This window comes from Gopherus evgoodei, chromosome 22 (genome assembly GCF_007399415.2).
Source record: "Gopherus evgoodei ecotype Sinaloan lineage chromosome 22, rGopEvg1_v1.p, whole genome shotgun sequence".
Classification (NCBI taxonomy): Eukaryota; Metazoa; Chordata; order Testudines; family Testudinidae; genus Gopherus; species Gopherus evgoodei.
The window spans coordinates 1,025,721-1,044,272 of NC_044343.1; the positions used below are offsets into that span (position 1 = coordinate 1,025,721).

An 18,552-nucleotide genomic window follows, 5' to 3' on the forward strand; every position below is an offset into this window, starting at 1 on the left:
ACCGTGCCCTCTCCGGCTCCCCTGCCACGAGCGGCCCAGGGGACTGGCTGGAGCCTGGGCGGGCAGGGCCTGTGCGTCCCCGGCCCCCTGTAACTCCAGCGCCCCCTCAGCAGGCGGGTGGCGCCTCGCTCCCCAAGGCCCTGTGGTGGGTCCGCGCGAGACGCCGCTGGGGCGAGCGCCACGTGCTGTCTGTTCCCAGCTTCCCGGTGATGCTGACCCTCCAGGCCTGCTTCCATGGCGCCTGCTCCCCCCGGCTTTGGTCAGGGGGCGTAGTTCACGGCCGGGGGGCAGGCGGCCGAGGGGTCAGCGCAGCCCTGGAGAGCAAAGTTCTTCACAGCCTGCAGCAGTGCCAGCTGTGCCAGCGTACATCCTGCCAAGGAATGAACCCCCTTCCTGGTGTCACTGCCTGGGAGTGCCCTTTCATGGGCAGCGGAGCTGCCGGCTGAGGATTTGTAATCCCTGTTGACCTGGGCCTGAGAGTCTCCATATCCTTTCCCCAGCCTGCTGCATCATCTGGTAGTTCCCAAACCCTGGATGAAGAACACTGGGATTGTGATATGAACTAGCAGCTCCTTGAGAGTGTGTGAGAAACAGCTTGGTTGTGTAAATGTGATGTGCGGTGCTTCTACTCTGAAGCTGACTTCATATCCCCTTCTCCCACATTACTGGTTTAGCCCCCGGCAGCCCAGAGAGCAGAGCTACCATACTCATTGCACGTTTCATTCTGCATCTGTTCTGTGTGTGCCTCCTGCTCAGCAGCTTTGCTGAATCAGGCCTCAGATTTGTGAATGAGGGTATGGTAGCTCTGCTCCTTGGGCTGGGATAGAGGGTCGTTAACTGGCTGATTTACCTTTGATGTCACAATCCCACAATGTCACTACAAACCATGAGCTGTTGTGGGCAGGAGACCGGAGTTTGACAGGGATGGTACTGATCTTGCCTATGCTAGGCTTAGGCTACCAGTTCATAAGCAGACATAGTACTGCTGCTTCTCTGAAATCTTGTGGCACTGACACCTGTAACTTACCCTCCCGTACACATGTTCTCCTTCTCTTTAGCCCTCTTGCTCTCCTGTAATTTCTCTGTTTCTTGTTCTCACTTTCTCCATTTTTGTTACTCCAGTTATCTTCTTCACCTCTCCCCTGCTGAGATTCCATTATGACATGATGCTTTTATAATAATATCACAGGACACTGAAAAATTTGCAGTTGATTGTTTAGCTTTGGGTGGAGATGAGTTACAGTCAACTTGTCTCAGGCGCAACGAATGGATGAGGGGTACCGTTTGAGGGTTCGAAGGAAGAGAAGCATTGATTAGCATTATTGTGTGAGGCCACGGTTTTACTGTCAGATTCTGGTTAGTGTGTGAACTGCTGAGCCAGCTCCCTTTTCAGGATTTGCCCCATAGGCTGTTACTCACTGGGTTTACGTTGTCTTCAGTTTTTCGTTTCTAAGTCTAACTAATTCCTTTTCTTGTCTGGGGTCTTGTGTTTGATGCGTATGGCCAATTTATGGCTATTTAGGTTGTAAACTCTTGGGGATAGGGCCCGTTATTTCCTTGTAAGCATGTACCAGCACAAAGATTGCTGATTGGGATGCAAGAAATAATAATAATTCACTGATCAAAGTCAGTCACCTTGGAAAGATAATTTAATCTCATTTATAGGTAAGACCAACTCTGGTACGCATGCAGCTGTTTATTAAATGCTTACATGCTTTGCATTAATTTGGACCACAGAGGTGCAAAGCCAGCCCTCTGCAGAGTGCTCTGGGCTAGTGTCCACGGATGCCAGCTGGCATGTGACTCTATCCAAACTCACGAGTCACGTGCATGGCCATTTATATAAGAGAACCCATTCAGGCTCTCCTGTGAGATATGGGAAGCGCCTCTCCCAGCTGAGACCAGCTTAGCACCACTCCTTTGACCAGCTTGGCCATGGGAAGTGAGTCCCAGCTGAGACTAGGACAGTGTGGTTTTTACTCAGCCAGAGGGGAGGTGACTCCCAGCCCAGCTTAGTACAGAATGGGTCTTACTGGTTTGCTTTTGGGGCAGGCTGCCTTTGGTTCATTTTATACAACTGCAGTCTGAACTATCTGTGGCCCAGTTTGAGTCTCAGTTGTGGTAATAGGCACCAACTGTACACATGGCACATCCAATCCTGGATGGAGGAGATTGGCTAATGTCCCTCTATCTGGCCCCATTTGGCCATGTTTTAAAATATCACCCTTTTGGTTCCAATAATCCTGTTAGAAATATCCCAGAATGTGGCATGGGGTGATTAGCAAGTAGTCCAAAAGGCCAACTTCCTGCATGCTAAACTCCCATGAATCCCTGAGATTCTGTGGCCCAGATTCTTCCCGGTAGTAACCCTGTAATGTCCATGGATTGACAGCAGAGATTAATTTGTATCTGAGGCAGGAAAAGCCCAGTTGCTTCTGGGCTGCTCTTATCATGGCAGTATCTTTGGGGAGAGCAGGACAGCTCCATGGGAGGATGTACCCACAGTTCTGGGATTCCTGGGAGCTCATTTCATTGTAAAAGCAGCAAAGAATCCTGTGGCACCTTACAGACTAACAGACGTTTTGGAGCATGAGCTTTCATGGGTGAATACCCACTTCCTCAGATGCATGACATGCATCTGAGGAAGTGGGTATTCACCCACGAAAGTTCATGCTCCAAAACGTCTGTTAGTCTATAAGGTGCCACAGGACTCTTCGTTGCTTTTACAGATCCAGACTAACACGGCTACCCCTCTGATACATTTCATTGTAGAGAGTGCAAATGTTTGCTGTTCAAAAGTGGCTGCTTCTGGGATGATGCAGGCTCCTCCTACCAAGGGCCTTACTTGGACATCTTGTAAGGAACAGTCAGAGAGTAAAGATCCTTATCTCCTATTCCTTCTTACCTCTTGGAGGCTCTTGCTCTTTGTTCTTTAGGAAGGGACCAAGGCAGTGATGCACCTAAGTCTGATATCATGTCTCTTCCTTTACAGGGGAAAATGGCAGCCACTGGCCAGTCATTAATCCCAGCCCCGCTCACAGGGATTCCCTTCCTAAAGGCCTCACATTTTCAGATAGGGTTTGACCATAGACCACAGGGAAATGTTGTTGAATCTCCTTTCCGCACTGATTTCCCTCCCTTATGGGGCAGTTACAAACCAGACCCAATTCTGCTTCCAAACTCCAAGGGGGTTTTGAATCAGGATATGGATAAAACCAGGGAAACCTGGTCAGAAACCCACCTGGCATTTCCAGTGAGATCCCTGGAACCAAAGCCCAAAATCTGTCCACCAGAATCTCACCTCCAAATGCATGCAGATTCCCAGACCAAAATTTTCACCTCAACTGCAAGGGAGAGCTACCCTTGGCCAGACGTGACGCTGCAGGGACCAGCCTCCACCAGAGCTTATTACAATAAGGAGGAAGATCATTTTCCTTGTGGAGACAAAGACAAACTAAAGCTCCTGCCTTCTGTCTATCGTTTTTCATACCCAGCGTATGAGATACTCGAGCCCATTGCCAGAGCGCCGTCTGTACATCTGGGTGAGTTGTTTGGGGCTCTCTCTCTCAGGCTGTGACCTCACAAGTCTCAGGGCAGGTGGCAGTCGTGGGCACTGGGGTTTTCATTAACTTGTTTTAGGTTTCCATTACAACCAGTTTAAGTCTGTATTTACTGTAGTGAGTGGAGTCCTTTATCATCTAAGTGCTGAGGTCTAGGATCTAGAACTTTAAATATCACTGGTCTCTCTTTTATCATTTCATGTGTGAATTTGGTGATCATGATAGTGAAAGGCTTATAGCAGTGGCTGGCTGTGCACGTGATACAAGCTTTCACTATGCAGCTCTGCCAGTGCACCTTCTTCTTTACCTGCAGCACTCTCTGATATTCTAGTCTTGGCCCCCACCCCATAGCTTGGCTGGTGCACGCAGTCCTGCCTTGCAGCATTCCCAATATCCCTGGTTTCTGTTACAGTCTGTGCTTCTCTTTAGCGCAGGCGGCCAGTTGTGCAAAACTGTGTGGTGGTGTTGTGGTGTGCACAGAGGGGTCTACCTGACACAGACACATTAGTGACCTAGTGCAGAATCTGGACCCAGACCTCTGGAGCTGAAAGGCCAGTGAATGCATTTACTTGCCGTGCCAGCCAGTGACCTCACCACACTAGGCAATAACAGGGGCGTGAAGATGCAATATTGTTAAAGAAGTCAATTCCCACTCGTAAAGCCTGTGCTTAAGGGCTTTGCTGAATGGTGGCCTCAGTTTCAGAGTAGGTCCAATGGAATTTGCTCCTTCGGTGGGGATCTGTTTGTTTTTGGGCCAGGAGAGAGTGATCTTTGATCTGTGGAAAAGGCCACTTTGTGTCCTTGCTATCAGACCCTGATTTTTTAGCTCTGGATACTTGCCCAACCTGAGAGCCACCATGGTCTCCTAAATGCAGTGACTGGGGGATGGGCAGCACAAAATCCCTTTGTTCTAGGCAGACAGCGCCCCAGGCTGAAGGGTTGTCAAGGATGAAGTAGCCAAGCCTGAATAGCCTTTTCTGTTAGTTTTAGTGGGTCGATACTCCAGGTCAGCGTGAGACTGGGCAGCTGTCTTGGAACCCTAGTTCCCATGTCAGTTTCTTACATTTCCTAAGAACTGTAATTGAGAACTGCAAAGGAGAAACTCAGATCATTCCCCCCCGTGTTGTTTGGCAGGAGGAATTCCCTCAATTAAAGGTGACAGATGCTCCTACTATGGCACTTCTTATCAAGCACAGTTTGAGGGTGGCTGGATCCCTCCTGTGACGTCCTGTGGAAAGGTAACATCACAGTCCTATAAATTCAGCCATGCTGCTTCCAATTCATATTTTGATGGGACTAAGACTTCTAAAACACTGCTTCCCACTCAGGCAGCCTGATGGATGTGGAGCCTAGTGATTAGCTATGGGGAGGGGAGCATAGGAATTTCCAGTCCTGTGGTCCTGTCTCTAAACACCTGCTTCAGAAGAAGCAGGTTACTCTGTAATGACCTGTCCATATGGGAAGCTGCTTTCTAACATCATCAGCTGGTGGTTGGCTTGTGCCTTGAAGCAGGAGACTCTGTAGCTCGTGTATATATTTTATCCGATTTGTAATGCTGGCTGTTGTCATTATCCATATAAATATCCAGTCCTTGCCTGGTCCATTCCGAGCCCTTGGGCTCAGTATATGTTGCAATGAATATGAATTTTGACTGCGTATCACAACTGCCAGGGCCTAATCCCAGCTCTACCACTGACTTGCTGTGAGACTGTTGGCAAATGTGAGTGCTAAGGTGCTATGAGTGCAAGGAATTATGATATTTCTGGGTTCATCTAGACTCTGCTCATCAGAGCTATCCCAGTCTGTGCACCCCACCTAGAGATTCACACTTGGATTTCCAATAAAACACCTGTTGATTCATGGAGTGGCCTGTCCAGCAGCATTGTTAGCTTTCCAGAATGAAGGAATAGTCTCTTTGGAACTGGGAACTCCAGAAGGCAATGAAAGGGTGACGTGTGCCCTTCATCCTCATGGTTTCTGCACTACTGGTTGGGGAAGCCTGAGTGCTTGTGGAGACAGTCAGCAAAGTCCTTGTTTCCCTTGTAATTAGCTGATGAGGTCTGCTCTATGGCAGGCAGCATCACTCAGAGGTGGTTTCTCCGTAGAGCAAGTCTTCCATTGTGTTTGGGGACCCCAGGAGCAGTGTCAGCACGAGCGAGGAGAAACATGCCTACACTCTCCAGGACACAAGGAACGACAGGTAGCCAAGAAGTACATCTGACAGGTTGTTGCTGCCCAGGCTCTGTGGTGCTCACTAAAGGCAAGTTGTCTTTGAGCACATCACTCACAGCTCACTACCTTATCTCAGCAACTCATATCTTATGCCTTGCAGAGTCTATGATAAAGAACATGCTGTCTTCCAAATACACAAGACGAACATCAAGCCAGGGGATGGTTGCACCAGATTCTTTACTGTGGCACAGGAGTTGTTCCCTCGGCGGGAGCTAGGTATAGAGGGACAGTGACCTGACACAGTGAGAGATCACATAGATAGTACTGTTGTGCCTTCCTATTGGCCAGAGAGTATACTCCTGGGGGAATTCTGCGCCATTACGTGCACATATTTTAATGTTTTAATGAATGGGAGAGGCTAGGGGTCAGCCAGGCTCTGCATGGGGGAAGCTCCCTAACAATCCCTACCTGCTTCGCTCCCACTCAAAAACATGTTCCAGACTTATTCCCACCCATACCCCCAAACCCTCCAAGTTCACACCCAGGCTCCTTCCCAACAATTATTTCCCTTGTCCTCAGCTCCTCCATTATCCCTGACTCCACCAAGCCTTTGCATTGCTTCTGAGGGGTGCAGAAAAAGTGTTTTTTTTATTATAGTTAAATGATTACTCAGAGTTCTGTATTAATATGCCTAATAAGGAATCTATTTGTCAAAAAACATTTCCTAAATCTTTTTTGTTGTCTGTATTGTTACAGACTACTTGCTGACAGGTATTTTGAAATAAATTACCAAGATAATTGAAACTGGTATGATTATATTGTGTTATTTTGACAAACAAAATATGCAGAATTTTAAAATACTGTGCACAGAATTTTTAATTTTTTGGCACAGAATTCCCCCAGGGGTAAGCATAGCCATGCTCCCTGCTCGCACTGTTTTCTACTTTCTGAAGATATTCCCACCCCATTTCAAGATGTATGCTTTGAGCACCACACCTGTTAATTTCCTTGGCTTGACTCTTCCTCTGGTGCATGGGCTGGGGAAATTTGATCTCCCTGTTACTAGCATGCTGCAAGATCTCATTGTTATTGCCCCTACAGGGCTAGTGCAAAACTTGGGTGACTTTGTTTTTGCAAAACCTACGCCAGTGCTTGGGGGATCAAATCTGGGGCCAGTTTTCTCCAAAATTCCATCGTGCTCAGAGAAATTTCTCCCCCATCGCTAAGTCTCAGAGACTGTGCTGGGCCAGATAAATGCCTGATATAAGTAGGTGTATATCAGTTGACTTCAGCGGGGGTAACACTTGCTTACACTACTTCTGCATTTGGCCCATAGTTGGTGAAGATATAGCTTCCACATGCATATCTGTCCTGTTCCTATCCCTATGTTATTCCCATCCTTGCTTTGTCCCAGAGGCAGCAGATCTTGTGTCCAGAAAGCTCAGCTGCCAGCATTCTGCCTCAGCTCAGACATAACTGGGAGACACAGCTACTCAACCCTGTATCCTACCCCGTAGTGTTTGTATTACAGTAGCAACAAGAGGCCCTAACCATGGCCATGTGTCCCATTGTGTGGGTGCTGCACATGCACATAGCAGGAGAGTTTGTCCTTAAGAGCTCAGAGAGGCGGGAGAAAGGAAGGATTATTGTTCCCATTTTACCGACAGGGGACTGAGACTCAGAGATACTAAGGTGTAGATTGTCAGGAGCTCGGCTCCTACTTAGGCACCAAAATCATTGGCCAGATCTTCAAAAATGCTTAGAACCCAGCATCTCTGACTGCGAATGGTGAAGAGCCCCCACCTAAGCTTGGGCCCCTACGTGACTTGCCCAAGAAAAGGCGTCTGTGGCAGAACTGGGAAATGAACCCAAATCCCTTGCCCCCACCTAGTGCCTTAACCACAAGGTCAGCCTTTTTCCACGTGCTGTAGACGCAGCTGGAAGGGTCCTTCCAGCTGTCCATCCCACCCAGGAATGTTGCAGTAGCGACAACCTGTTCAGAATTGGGAACCCTGACAGAATTTGCTTTTTGCCTTTACCAGCTCCTGTGAAAGTTACGTGTCTAAGCAAACAGACTTCATCGATCCCCAAAGGCGACGAAGACCTTGGGAGGAGTAGGGAGCTTGCAAGCACCACCACTAGCCGATTCTTCCACACCCAGGTCTGTGCCCTGCCTTTCACCTTTCAGCAGCAGCTATCACGGTGCAGTGCTGTGTTCTAAAGATCACTGAGTGGGTCACAAGATCAGAGCTGCCTCATGCTTCAGGGTGGGGTCTCTAAAGGGCCCTGTATCCTTGCTCACTCGTAACATTCATGCATGGCCAGTCTCCTGTCCCAGTCTTTGAGCACACAACCTAGGAGGCCTGGCTCCTGTTTTGACTGCCACAGTGCACCCTTCGTCAGAGCTCGTGGAGAGCCTCCAGATGCAGGCTTGCAGCCTCAGAGTGGACAGCGAGGTCAGCTACTGAGAGGTCATTCTCAATAGGCCAGCTGGCGAGAACCTTGGGCTCATTGTGGGGTCACCATCTCTAGACAGAAGCTATGCAGGATGCCAGAGAAATACACAGCATCCTGCAGCTAACGGTGGGGACCTGGGCCCCTCTCTGTGTTGTCTGAGTGGGTTGCTCATACTTACGGCTGGAAGCCGAGTGGAGCATCTGCCTACAGCACCTGCCCATTAACTTCTGCTCTCGTTTACTCCAGATTGACCTGGGGGAACGTCCATCTCAGCCAGACGTGCCACCGTGGAGACTACAAAGCAAAGTGTCCCTGGGTGACAAACATTTAAACGCCTGTTTCTCCAGCACAACGCAGCACTCGGATTATCAGCCGCCACCCTATAGCCAGAGGGAGGTGTCCAGCAGCAAGAGCCACCTCAAGAGCCACATGCCCTTTAATTATCCCAGTAAGGCAAAGTCCCTCGAACCCTAGCGCAGCTCCCAACCCTGGGGTGCCAGGAGCAGCTTCAGGCTGCTGTGCCGGGTGCTCTTGGCTGCTCTGTGCCTGGGATCCTGGGGCTCTGCCCCTGCCAGTCACTCTGCCTGCAGCAGGGTGAGCTGGGTGTGTTTGGGTGGGAGGCTGCAGGCATGTGCTGCACTGGGATGGGGGTTGTCTTTGTCAACAAGAATGGGACAGTGACCCTAAAAGCCAGGCAGGGAACTTGTGCGAGCACAGTGCCTGGCAGTGCTGGTCAGCACTCCCAGGGACTGGCAGGTGGATGTTAATCTGGAAGGCTGGCCACCTCCTCAGAGGAGCAGTGTCAAAGTGCTCAGAGAGCAGAAAGGTGCCACCTGTGTGAGCCTCAGGGCTGCACTACCATCTTGTGGGTGGCTTGCAGCATATGCCATTGGATACTGGAGCCAGACACTCACTCTTCTCTTCCTCTTGCTGGAATTTCCTCAGCTGACTTCCAAAAGCAAAGGCCTCTCGCTGGGTTGGAAGAGGTAGTGCGGTGTGTGAATTATAAGCTTTGTTTGTGCAGCCCCAGGCAGGGATTGATACAGGGCTTTGTATGGAAGAGGCTAAAAAGATCCCCTCTAGCCTCTGGGTTCTTTGCTCTGGAATCTACTAAGTCCGGGGGATGGGGGCGTCTCTCCATTCCTTGTTATTTGCATTATTACTGACTGAATGTATCCTCAAAAAGAACAGGAGTACAGGTGGCACCTTAGAGACTAACACATTTAATTCATCATGAGCTTTCGGGAGCTACAGCTCACTTCTTCGGATGCACAGATTGGAACACACAGACAGGAGATATTTACCAGCTATCCTGCTCACTGTAGCAGTGTGGCCACCACCCGAGCGCCCTCTTGTGGCCCAGGGTGCCTCTGCAGTGCCCTGCCTTTGTCTTCTCTTCTTCAGGGCGCCTTCAATGACAGTCCACACAGTCCTGCTCAGTCAGTGTCCTGCTCTGGGTTTTTACTAAGTGAATGAAGTTCCCAAAAGCAAACGCACAAAGGAACATCCATCCAGCCTTACTCTGGGCACAGCCCCTCCGCCCTGAAGCACCCTCCCTTCCTTGAGGCTTAATGCAGGAGACCACCTTTCTCTGCAGTTTCCTCATTGCAGGATACCTGCTGCCTTTTCTATTTGAATCACCCAGGTCCTCTCAGATGGGGCTCATCTTCTCATCCGGGCTGCTGTTAGGCAGGGCATGCATCCAGTTTTACACTGGACAGTCCGGTTTTTCTAATGTGACTCCCTTGCCGCTGCCGAGATAGAAATGGAGATTGTTTTGTCCAGTAGCAGATGGGAGATGCCATAATGAAGAGCACGTGGTCTGCCAGCATTACACACGGTACATACGAAGTCATGCCAGCAGTAGTAGGCCAGCATGCCCCCCCTGTGGTGTGAGCTCACACACTGTGCATGCAAGGTTGTGCAGAGGGGGATGGGGTCACATCAGCGGGGGCAGGCCCACTCTGTTCTATGAAGTACCAGAATGTCCAGTATTCTGGGTCTGTGTGAGTGGCTCCCCTCGCTGGCTTAGCCCAGGCTCTCTGGTCCACAAGCCAGTCACTCTGTCATGACAGCTCTGGAGCTATGCTGCTCCCTCTGCATGAGCAACCTGACACTCCCTTGCTTCTAGGCTGGGAGACCTGGGATCAGGTGCTGGGATGGCAGGCTTGTGCATTGTGCAGGCTGCACAGAACTGCCCCCAGCTTGCACCTCCAGCTGGCAGGGGATAGAGTCCAGTTCTCTGAAGCACTGGGAGCAGGAATCTTGGCAGGTTGAGTTTTCCTGCACTAACCTGGGAATTTCTATAGTGATCCAGAACAAATATCCAAAGTAATCCATGCTCTTGTGTCTGACTGTGAATAGCACCCTATGCTTCGCGGTTAACCCTATAATGGACAGTTCTGCAATAGCCTGGCTGTAAGGGTAGATGCTCTCTAACCTCATGTAGAGAGAGGTTGGCTGAGGGGCAGGAGGGTCTAACGATGGATGTTTGTGTTCTCCATATAACGTCTAGTCCTGATGATGTCTAGTGACAGTAGTTCCACAGGTTGGTTATGCATTGGGTGAGGAAAAATCCTCCTTCAGTCATTCTTAAACTTGTTGCCTTTGTGTCCACCTGTATATGACAGGGTGAACAGTAACCAATCTGCCTTCTCTGTGACATTCATGATTCTCTATATTGATGTTATGTCCTCTCATTCACCTCCTCTCAAATAAAGTTACTCTTCAACATTTTTCTTTATAGAGAAATTTTTCCGGAGCTGTAATCATTCTCCTCGCTGTCTCTGAACTCACTCTAATCCTCTTCTGTCCTTTGAGATCGGGTGGCCAGTCCTGCACGCAGCATTCCAGATGAGGTGGCACCACTGATGTATAGAATGGCATTGCAGTGTTTTCCATATCATTCTTCATCCCTTTCCTTATGCACCGTGGCAGTTTTTCTGTCTGCATCTGTGCAGTGAGCTGCCCATGGTGAGGCCTGTATCTCTTCTTCCAGTCAGTGCAGACCCTAGGCAGGTCTGTGATTGAGTCAACTGCAAAACCTGTCTGTTGCCTGCTCATTTCATGCCTTGACTTTGCTCTTTATTCCATTTGTGAGCAGGTGAAGGCGCTGTCACGACCACACAGGCTATGCTGGTCCCGCACAGACAGTGGATGGTCCGGCCCTCGGAGGAGTTGCTGCAGCAGGTATGGCAATAGCTGGCGTATGTGGCCAGGTTCAGGACAAAGGCCTGGTGAGAAGGATAGCTGAGCAGCTGGGAGGGAAAAGGACACTGCAAGTGGGCCCCACAAGTAGGTGTTTCTGGAGGGAGCAGGGAAGGGTCAGGGGCTGCCCACCTCTGAACTTGGCCCAGTTATTAGCCCAGTACAGAATGTGTTGTCTCCCAACGGGCCTGTTTAGATACCGAAGGCTCTCCAGTGAACAGACAGGCAGTGGAAGGGTGTGGGCATTACAGGATGAGGCCAGAGCCACCCCAGCTGCCATGGGGATCTGCCTCTTCCATTCTCAGCAGGGAAGCCTCTGCTTTTCTGCCAAAGGGCACACAGGGTCAGAGCAAGCGTGGGGACAGGCTGCTCAAGCTGCTGGCTGGCATAGACTTGAACTCTGCTCCTTACAGGCTAGTGTTCAGCAGTCAGAGAGCTGAGTGGTGGGTTACTTCTAGGGCTTGCGAGATTAATGACGGAATCCCCCCACCGCAATGGCCTTTCCTGTCTCCCCAGATTAAATACTCTCACCTGGTCCCACCATGGCAGGGGCAGCGCTTTTTTGGGACTGAGCATCACGATGAGTTCACCCCCAAGTACAGCGGCCCTGTGACTATCTGCGGGGGGAACTTTCAAGTGAGCAGCATCCCCCTGGGCACCCTGAAGAAGTACTGCCCCCAGAGGCAGATGGTCTTTGCAACATAACGTGCTGCTTTCCTATGGGGGCTCTCAATGCCACTCTCCAGGGGCTGCCTACAAATAAACACAGGTACCTGGCTTCTGTGGAGATGCTCCCTGTGCTCTGCCCTCCCTGGGTTCTGTAGCACCTGGCTGAGGTCTCTGTGCCAAAGTCATCTCAGGAATTGGGCAGAGTCGTAGCAGGGATGAACTGGGCCAGCTGGCGACAAACCTGCCTCCAGGTCAGCTCCGGGCTGCCCTCTGTGCTCCTGCTGAACTCCCATTCACAGTGGGGAGGAGTCACAACCTAGCTCCGTTTCCCTTTGATGGGAGCGGGTAACAAATCTCAGCTGGGATCCGAACACCCTTGTGCTGAGCGCTGCTCACGCACTGGGCAGGAGACTGTCCCTGCCCTGTCTGAATTGATCAGATGGACAGCGAGTGAAAAAAGGCCCAGGCCCAGAGATGAAGTGGCTTGCCCAGGGGCATGTAGCAGCTCAGTGGCAGAGCTGGGGGCTGGCTAGAGAAAAGGGACGGTTGAGTGAGTAGAGGCTTGGGAAACCCAGGTTCAGTTCCCAGCTCTGCTGCAGCCTCTTTGTGTGATGTGGGGTAAGTCACTGAATCTGCCCCGTGAAAAGGAGATGATACTTCCTACTCCTGTGTGGCTAAAATTCATTGGTTGTGAGATGCCCAGGCATGAGTGGGAGGAGGCCAGACAAGTACCTTTCTAGAAAAGAGCCCAGGTCTCCTCAGTCCCAGGTCAGGGTCCTGTCCACTGGCCCCACCCTGTATCTGCTGCGGAGCCTCCTCCGTTCTATTTCTGTGTCTTATGAAAGCAGAGTTTTATGATGGTACTGTACCCACACTGATGCCTGTGACTTATTTCTGCTCCCGAGTTGGCACTAGGGACACCATGGCAGCTTGGGCCCCTGTAGTTCCGCATTACATTGTTATGGCTTTGTGCCCCCACCCTGAAGTGGGATATGTGTAGGGCCAGACACGCATAGAGAGCCCCAGTGACTTCCATTGGGGGTTGCTCTGCAGGATTGGGACTGGGCAGAGGTAGGGCACCCAAACTCTCTGGCCATGTCCCTCCAGCTCTAGAGTTCAGGAGGTGCAAAGGGGCCAGCAGCTGAAGGGTGAAGGGATTCACGTACAGCTGGAGCTGAGCAGGGTCTTTGGGCGAAGCGATTTCCCTGCAACTGAGGGCAGCAGCAAGTCTAGCCGGAGGGGAGGTTTCAGGCTAGTACTTAGCAACCAAAAAAGATTTTTCCCTCCCTTCCTGCCGTGGATGGGAGGGGCTTGAGGGGGAGAGTGTGATTGAGAGGGGGAAGCTTCCAGGTATAAGGGGAGAATCGGCAGCTGAGGAGTCAGGGTGTGACAGTGCCAGGGTTTGAGGCCACAGAGAAAGAACTTTGGAAAACAGCCCTGCTGTGACCACCCCTTACATGGGTAGCACCAGAGACTTCCCACCCCTGCGGCTGATCTCAGTGCCCAGTGCCCAGTTTGGTGCAGCCCTGATCTCACAGCCTGGCTGGGAAATGACGCCCCTGTAAAATACTTGAGCCGCCTTCCTCGCTGCCAGCCTAGGAAGGAACCAAAGGGCTGGTGCAGGGCATGTGGGTGTGCCCGCTCAGCTCCTGACAGCAGCCGCTCTCTGCAGTAACGTGGGGAGTGGGGGGGATGCTGCACTAATGGGGCTAGTCATACACTTCCCCCAGCCTCCAGTCCCATCTCTGAGTGTGAGTGCAGGGAAACACTAGCAAAGCTAGGAGGCTCCTGTGACAAACTGGGAATGTTCTTAATGTTTTCTCTGAATACTGTGTTGGTGCCTCAGTGTCCCCTATGCAGTCTTAATATCTAGGTGGTGGAATAAGGGTGTGTGATTGCTGCAGAGCAAAGGGCCAGTGCACCTGATGCTCTGTCTCCTAGCAACTGATGGCCTGGGCCCCTTCTCTGCAAAGGTGCCAACTGAAGGTGTTGGAGACAAAGAGGTCAGGTGACCTCCTGGCCCGGGAAAGGGGCTGAGCAGAGAGGAGGGGCTGGAGAGGGTTGTTAGTCTGGAAGTGCAGATGTGGGGGTCTGGCTCACTGCTCCCCAGAATGGACCCAGCCGAGGGGTCCAGTTCGCTGTATCTACAAGCTCTGTTTTAGACCCTGTTCCTGTCATCGAATAAACCTCTGTTTTAGTGGCTGGCTGAGAGTCACGTCTGACTGCAAAGTGGGGGTGCAGGACCCTGTAGCTTCCCCAGGACCCCGCTGGGGTGGGCTCGCTGTGGGAAGCGCACGGAGGGGCAGAGGATGCTGAATGCTCCAAGGAGAGACCCAGGAGGTGAAGCCGTGTGAGCTGCTTGCCCTGAACAAGTCTGCTCCAAGGGAGAGGAGGCTCCCCAAAGTCCTGACTGGCTTTGTGGGGAGCAGTTCCAGAGCATCGCCCGGGGACTCCACGACAAGAGTGCAGGGAAACACTAGCAAAGCCAGGAGGAGCTCCTCTGCCGAGGCAGCCAGTTGTGAGGGGCTGTAATCCCCTGCTGGCCAGCAGTGTGACATGTTGCAGTGGGTAGTACCATGAGAACCCTAGGGCAGAGTATGCCCCATTTCCCACCCTGCTGAGCAGTGACTCTCCCACGCAGTGCTGGTGCCTTCCGTGCATCTGCATGAGTATCTGCTCACCGGCATGCGTACAGGGGTGCAGTCTGGCCTGTGGTACTTCATGCTAATAACCCACCCTTGCTCGCTGGCTGTGCAACGCAAAACGTCCGTTGCACAGAACCACGGCCTTTGTTCTTTGCTCTTTGTTGTGCAGGAGCAGGTGATGGGAACCCACACAACTGAGAACAAACACTGGGAAAACAGCCCAAAGCTGCAGGGTGATTCCCTTTGCCAGAATCACAGGAATCACTAGAGAGCCTGGGATGGGCCCATGTCTCCAAGCGCCTCTTCCCCAGGCTGTGAGCTGGCAGGGACAGAGGGATGTGTCACCTCTCCGCTGAGTTTAGACAGAGAGATCAAAGGCAGAATGAGAGATACCGTAAGCTCCAAGTGTGGTGTTGAGTCTCCCATCATGAGCACTGGCTGCATTTCAGCACAAGGGCTTCACACAAGGTCGGTGAACACAAGTGCAGAGCGGAACCTGAGGCTGAGGAGGTGGCAGGGCAGGGCTGTTCTCTGGGCTGGGGGCAGTGTCTTTGCTACTGGGGTTGTAGCTCACTGTTTTTGCCTGGATGCTGAGTTTGCACTAAACCTTCTCAGCATGAAGATTTTAATGCGGATGCGCTGCTGTACTCTAGGTCTCCTCCCTGGTGTGGAAGCAGAGTGAGGGGTCAGGTGCTGCCATGCCTGGTCCCCGTCTCATGCTCTTCCATGGATTTATAAAAGCAACATCACAGAGAAAACAGACTGCAGTTTACTAAACCATTTTGACCTACTGCAACTCTCATGTGGACAAGACCCCCCACATTAAACATCTTAAAGCTCTGGGAGATTTTGAGGCTGCTCTGTTCCCATCACCAGCTACAGACCCCTAGCAAAGCTCTGGTTTTATGCCTGAAAATGTGAATTCCTTAGGAATCCTGCATCTCATGGGACAGGACAGGGCTGGTGGTATGAAACAGCCAGAACCTAGATTTGTTATGAAAAGCTAAGACCAGCTGTCCTGAGGATTCACGGGGGCAGTGGGCTATGTAGGAATGTTCTCTAGGGAAAGTTATCTGCTTACACAGAAGAAGAGAGAGCACCAAGTGCTGCTATTTCCTGGTTCGTTAACTGGCATCTCATGTTAAAAATGAGGGTAATATCCAGGCTGTCTGGATTGTGTGATCCCTGAGGTCAGCCAAATCCCAAGCTGGTATAAATCATTTACACCACCTGGGGAGTTGACCCACGTCCTTTACCTGGTTGTGATGTAGCATCCCCATCTGTGCTGCTCTAGCAATAAATCCTCCTACCAAATAATCATTAATCCCCCCCCACACCTCTGATCTGGCCCAGCTGGTCTGGAGGTTGATGCAGGGCTTATTGTGAGTGAGGGGCTGAGCTAACCCCCTGCTGCTGCTGGAGAGATTTGCCAGCATCCAGAATATGTCTCCACAGACCTGGGTGAGGCTGGCGTCTGCGGAAGCAGTGTCCGGCGGGTACACCTGACCGTGGCTGGTGGTGGTTGCTAACCCGCCAGGGTTTCTTACATGCTGCTGTCTTTCCCAACTGGATTTGCACCCAATTTCAGACAGTGAAATGACAGTTGGCTCTTGAGGGAATGGAATCTGCCTGGGAGCCTCCCCCTGAAGTTCTTCCTTGTTCTGCTCCCCAAGAGCGCACGCAGGAATGGCCTGTGCTTGGTGGAGGAAAGGCTGGCCGCAATCTTGATTTGATTCCAGTGGTGACGTTCAATCTGCAAAAGGAAAACTTGTTGTGCAGCCAATGCACCGGCCCCCTCCCCTATGCTAGAGCAGTCGGCACGTAGCAGCTACACGTCAGCTGCTTCTGTTCTGCAGAGATAAGCGGAGCTGCATTAGGATGAGTTTAGATTAAAAATAAGTAATGTGCCCTGGGTGTTCCCTGGCTGGCTTTGCTCTGACGTGGCTGAAGTCATGCAGAAACCCAGGCCAGGGCATTCAGTGCTGGAAAGTGTTCAGATACCACAGTGATGGGCCCATTTAAGAACCAGCCTAGACTAGAGGGGCTTCTGAAAAGATCTTCCGGCAAACTGCCTCTTCCCTCATTCAGCAGGGTTACTAGATACAGCTGGTGGTAGCTGGAGGGGCTCAGCACTATGTTCTGCCTCCCAGACAAGAACCCATTTATACACATCCTTGGGCTGGGCCTGGATTCTGCTATAATTGTGCATAGCCTGGTTCCTGTGAACAACACACAACAGCAACACTAGGACAGCGGCCTGCTCCCTGGGGGGGCAGGGAGGGCTCTAGGCCGGGGGTGGGCAAACTTTTTGGCCTCAGAGTCACATCTGGGTATGGAAATTGTATGGTGGGCCATGAATGCTCACAAAATTGGGGGTTGGGGTACAGGAGGGGGTGAGGGCTCCAACTGGGGTTGTGGCTCGGGTAGGGTTGGGGATGAGGGGTTGGCGATGCAGGAGGATGCTCTGGGCTGGCACCGAGGGGTTTGAGGGCAGGAGAGGTATCAGGGCTGGGGCAGGGAGTTGGGACTCAGGAGGGGGTGCAGGTTCTGGGGGGTGCTTACCTCAAGCAGCTCCCAGAAGCAGTGTCATGTCCCCCATCCAGCGCCTGCCAATGGGAGCTGCGGGGGCGGCATGCGGAGCCCTCTGGCTGCCCCTACGTGTAGGAGCCAGAGAGTGGACATGCCTCTGCTTCCAGGAGCTGCATGGAGCAGGACAAGCCCCCAACTCCACTCCTTGGATGGAGTGCTGGAGCAGGGCAAGCTCTGGACCCCACTCTGCAGCAGGAGCCTGAGGACCAGACAGGGCCGGAGCTACCATTTAGGCAGCCTAGGCAATCGCCTAGGGCGCAGAATAATTGGTGGGTGCCATTTTGCCGGAGGGGGCGGCAGGTGGGTCCGGTGGAGCTGCCGCAGTCGTGCCTGCGGAAGGTCTGCTGCTCGTGCGGCTCCGGTGGACCACCCGCAGGGACCACTGCGGCAGCTCCACCAGAGCCACGGAGCACCGGACCCTGCGCAGGCACCACTGCGGCAGCTCCACTGGAGCCCCGGACCACCGGACCCTGCGCAGGCACCACTGCGGCAGCTCCACCGGAGCCCCGGAGCACTGGACCCTGCGCAGGCACCACTGCGGCAGCTCCACCGGAGCCCCGGAGCACTGGACCCTGCGCAGGCACCACTGCGGCAGCTCCACCGGAGCCCCGGAGCACTGGACCCTGCGCAGGCACCACTGCGGCAGCTCCACCGGAGCCACGGACCACCGGACCCTGCGCAGGCACCACTGCGGCAGCTCCACCGGAGCCCCGGACCACCGGACCCTGTGCAGGCACCACTGTGGCAGCTCCACCGGAGCCACGGACCACCGGACCCTGCGCAGGCACCACTGCGGCAGCATCACCGGAGCCCCGGAGCCCCGGACCCTGCGCAGGCACCACTGTGGCAGCTCCACCGGAGCCACGGGACCAGCGTGCGGGGCGGCGAAATTGCCGTCCGCCTAGGGTGCTCAAACCCCTAGTGCCGGTCCTGGGGCCAGATACGACCCCCAGGCCATAATTTGCCCACCCTGCTCTAGACCCAGCATCAGGCAACTGGAGTCTATTCCCCCTTGTGCCACTGGCCTGCTGGGTGATCTTGGGCTAGGCGCTTCCCCGCCCAGTGCCTCAGTTTCCCCATATGCAAAAAGGGAACCATGTGCGGCGCTCTGAGCTGACCGCTACAAGGGCTGCGCTCCCTCCTGGGCTGCTGCCCTGAAAGGCAACGAGACACGAAGCGGAGCCGGGCTCAAGGCAAAGCAGGGCGGCAAAGAGCCTTAAATGGCCATTGGCGCGGGCGTGCGGGGAGCCGGG

General features: G+C 52.6%; 1 protein-coding gene across 7 annotated transcripts; it reads left to right on the forward strand.

Moving 5' to 3' along the window:
* Window positions 1-152: 152 nt before the first annotated feature.
* TEX45 (testis expressed 45) lies at window positions 153-17,015 on the forward strand. Of its 7 annotated transcripts, none has more exons than XM_030540049.1 (9): window positions 153-534; window positions 2,993-3,542; window positions 4,695-4,798; window positions 5,666-5,760; window positions 5,893-6,008; window positions 7,775-7,893; window positions 8,436-8,637; window positions 11,290-11,378; window positions 11,913-12,179. In XM_030540049.1, exons 2-9 carry the CDS (start codon window positions 2,999-3,001, stop codon window positions 12,099-12,101), a joined length of 1,458 nt encoding a protein of 485 aa, XP_030395909.1. In that variant the 5' UTR covers window positions 153-534; window positions 2,993-2,998; the 3' UTR covers window positions 12,102-12,179. The 7 variants fall into 7 exon arrangements, 6 of the variants coding, with proteins under 6 accessions (XP_030395909.1, XP_030395911.1, XP_030395912.1 ...); XM_030540051.1 differs by having other exon boundaries at window positions 153-516; XR_003997445.1 differs by lacking the exon at window positions 153-534 and adding an exon at window positions 14,880-14,941 and having other exon boundaries at window positions 2,718-3,542; window positions 11,913-12,165.
* The last annotated feature ends 1,537 nt before the right edge of the window (window positions 17,016-18,552 follow it).

Bases quoted from the DNA above. Each gene is read 5' to 3' on its own strand.
- TEX45 (XM_030540047.1), top strand. From the start codon at position 2,975: ATGTCTCTTCCTTTACAGGGGAAAATGGCAGCCACTGGCCAGTCATTA. The intron at 7,894-8,435 runs GTCTGTGCCCTG...CGTTTACTCCAG, and splicing joins GCCGATTCTTCCACACCCAG to ATTGACCTGGGGGAACGTCC. The intron at 11,379-11,912 runs GTATGGCAATAG...CTGTCTCCCCAG, and splicing joins CGGAGGAGTTGCTGCAGCAG to ATTAAATACTCTCACCTGGT.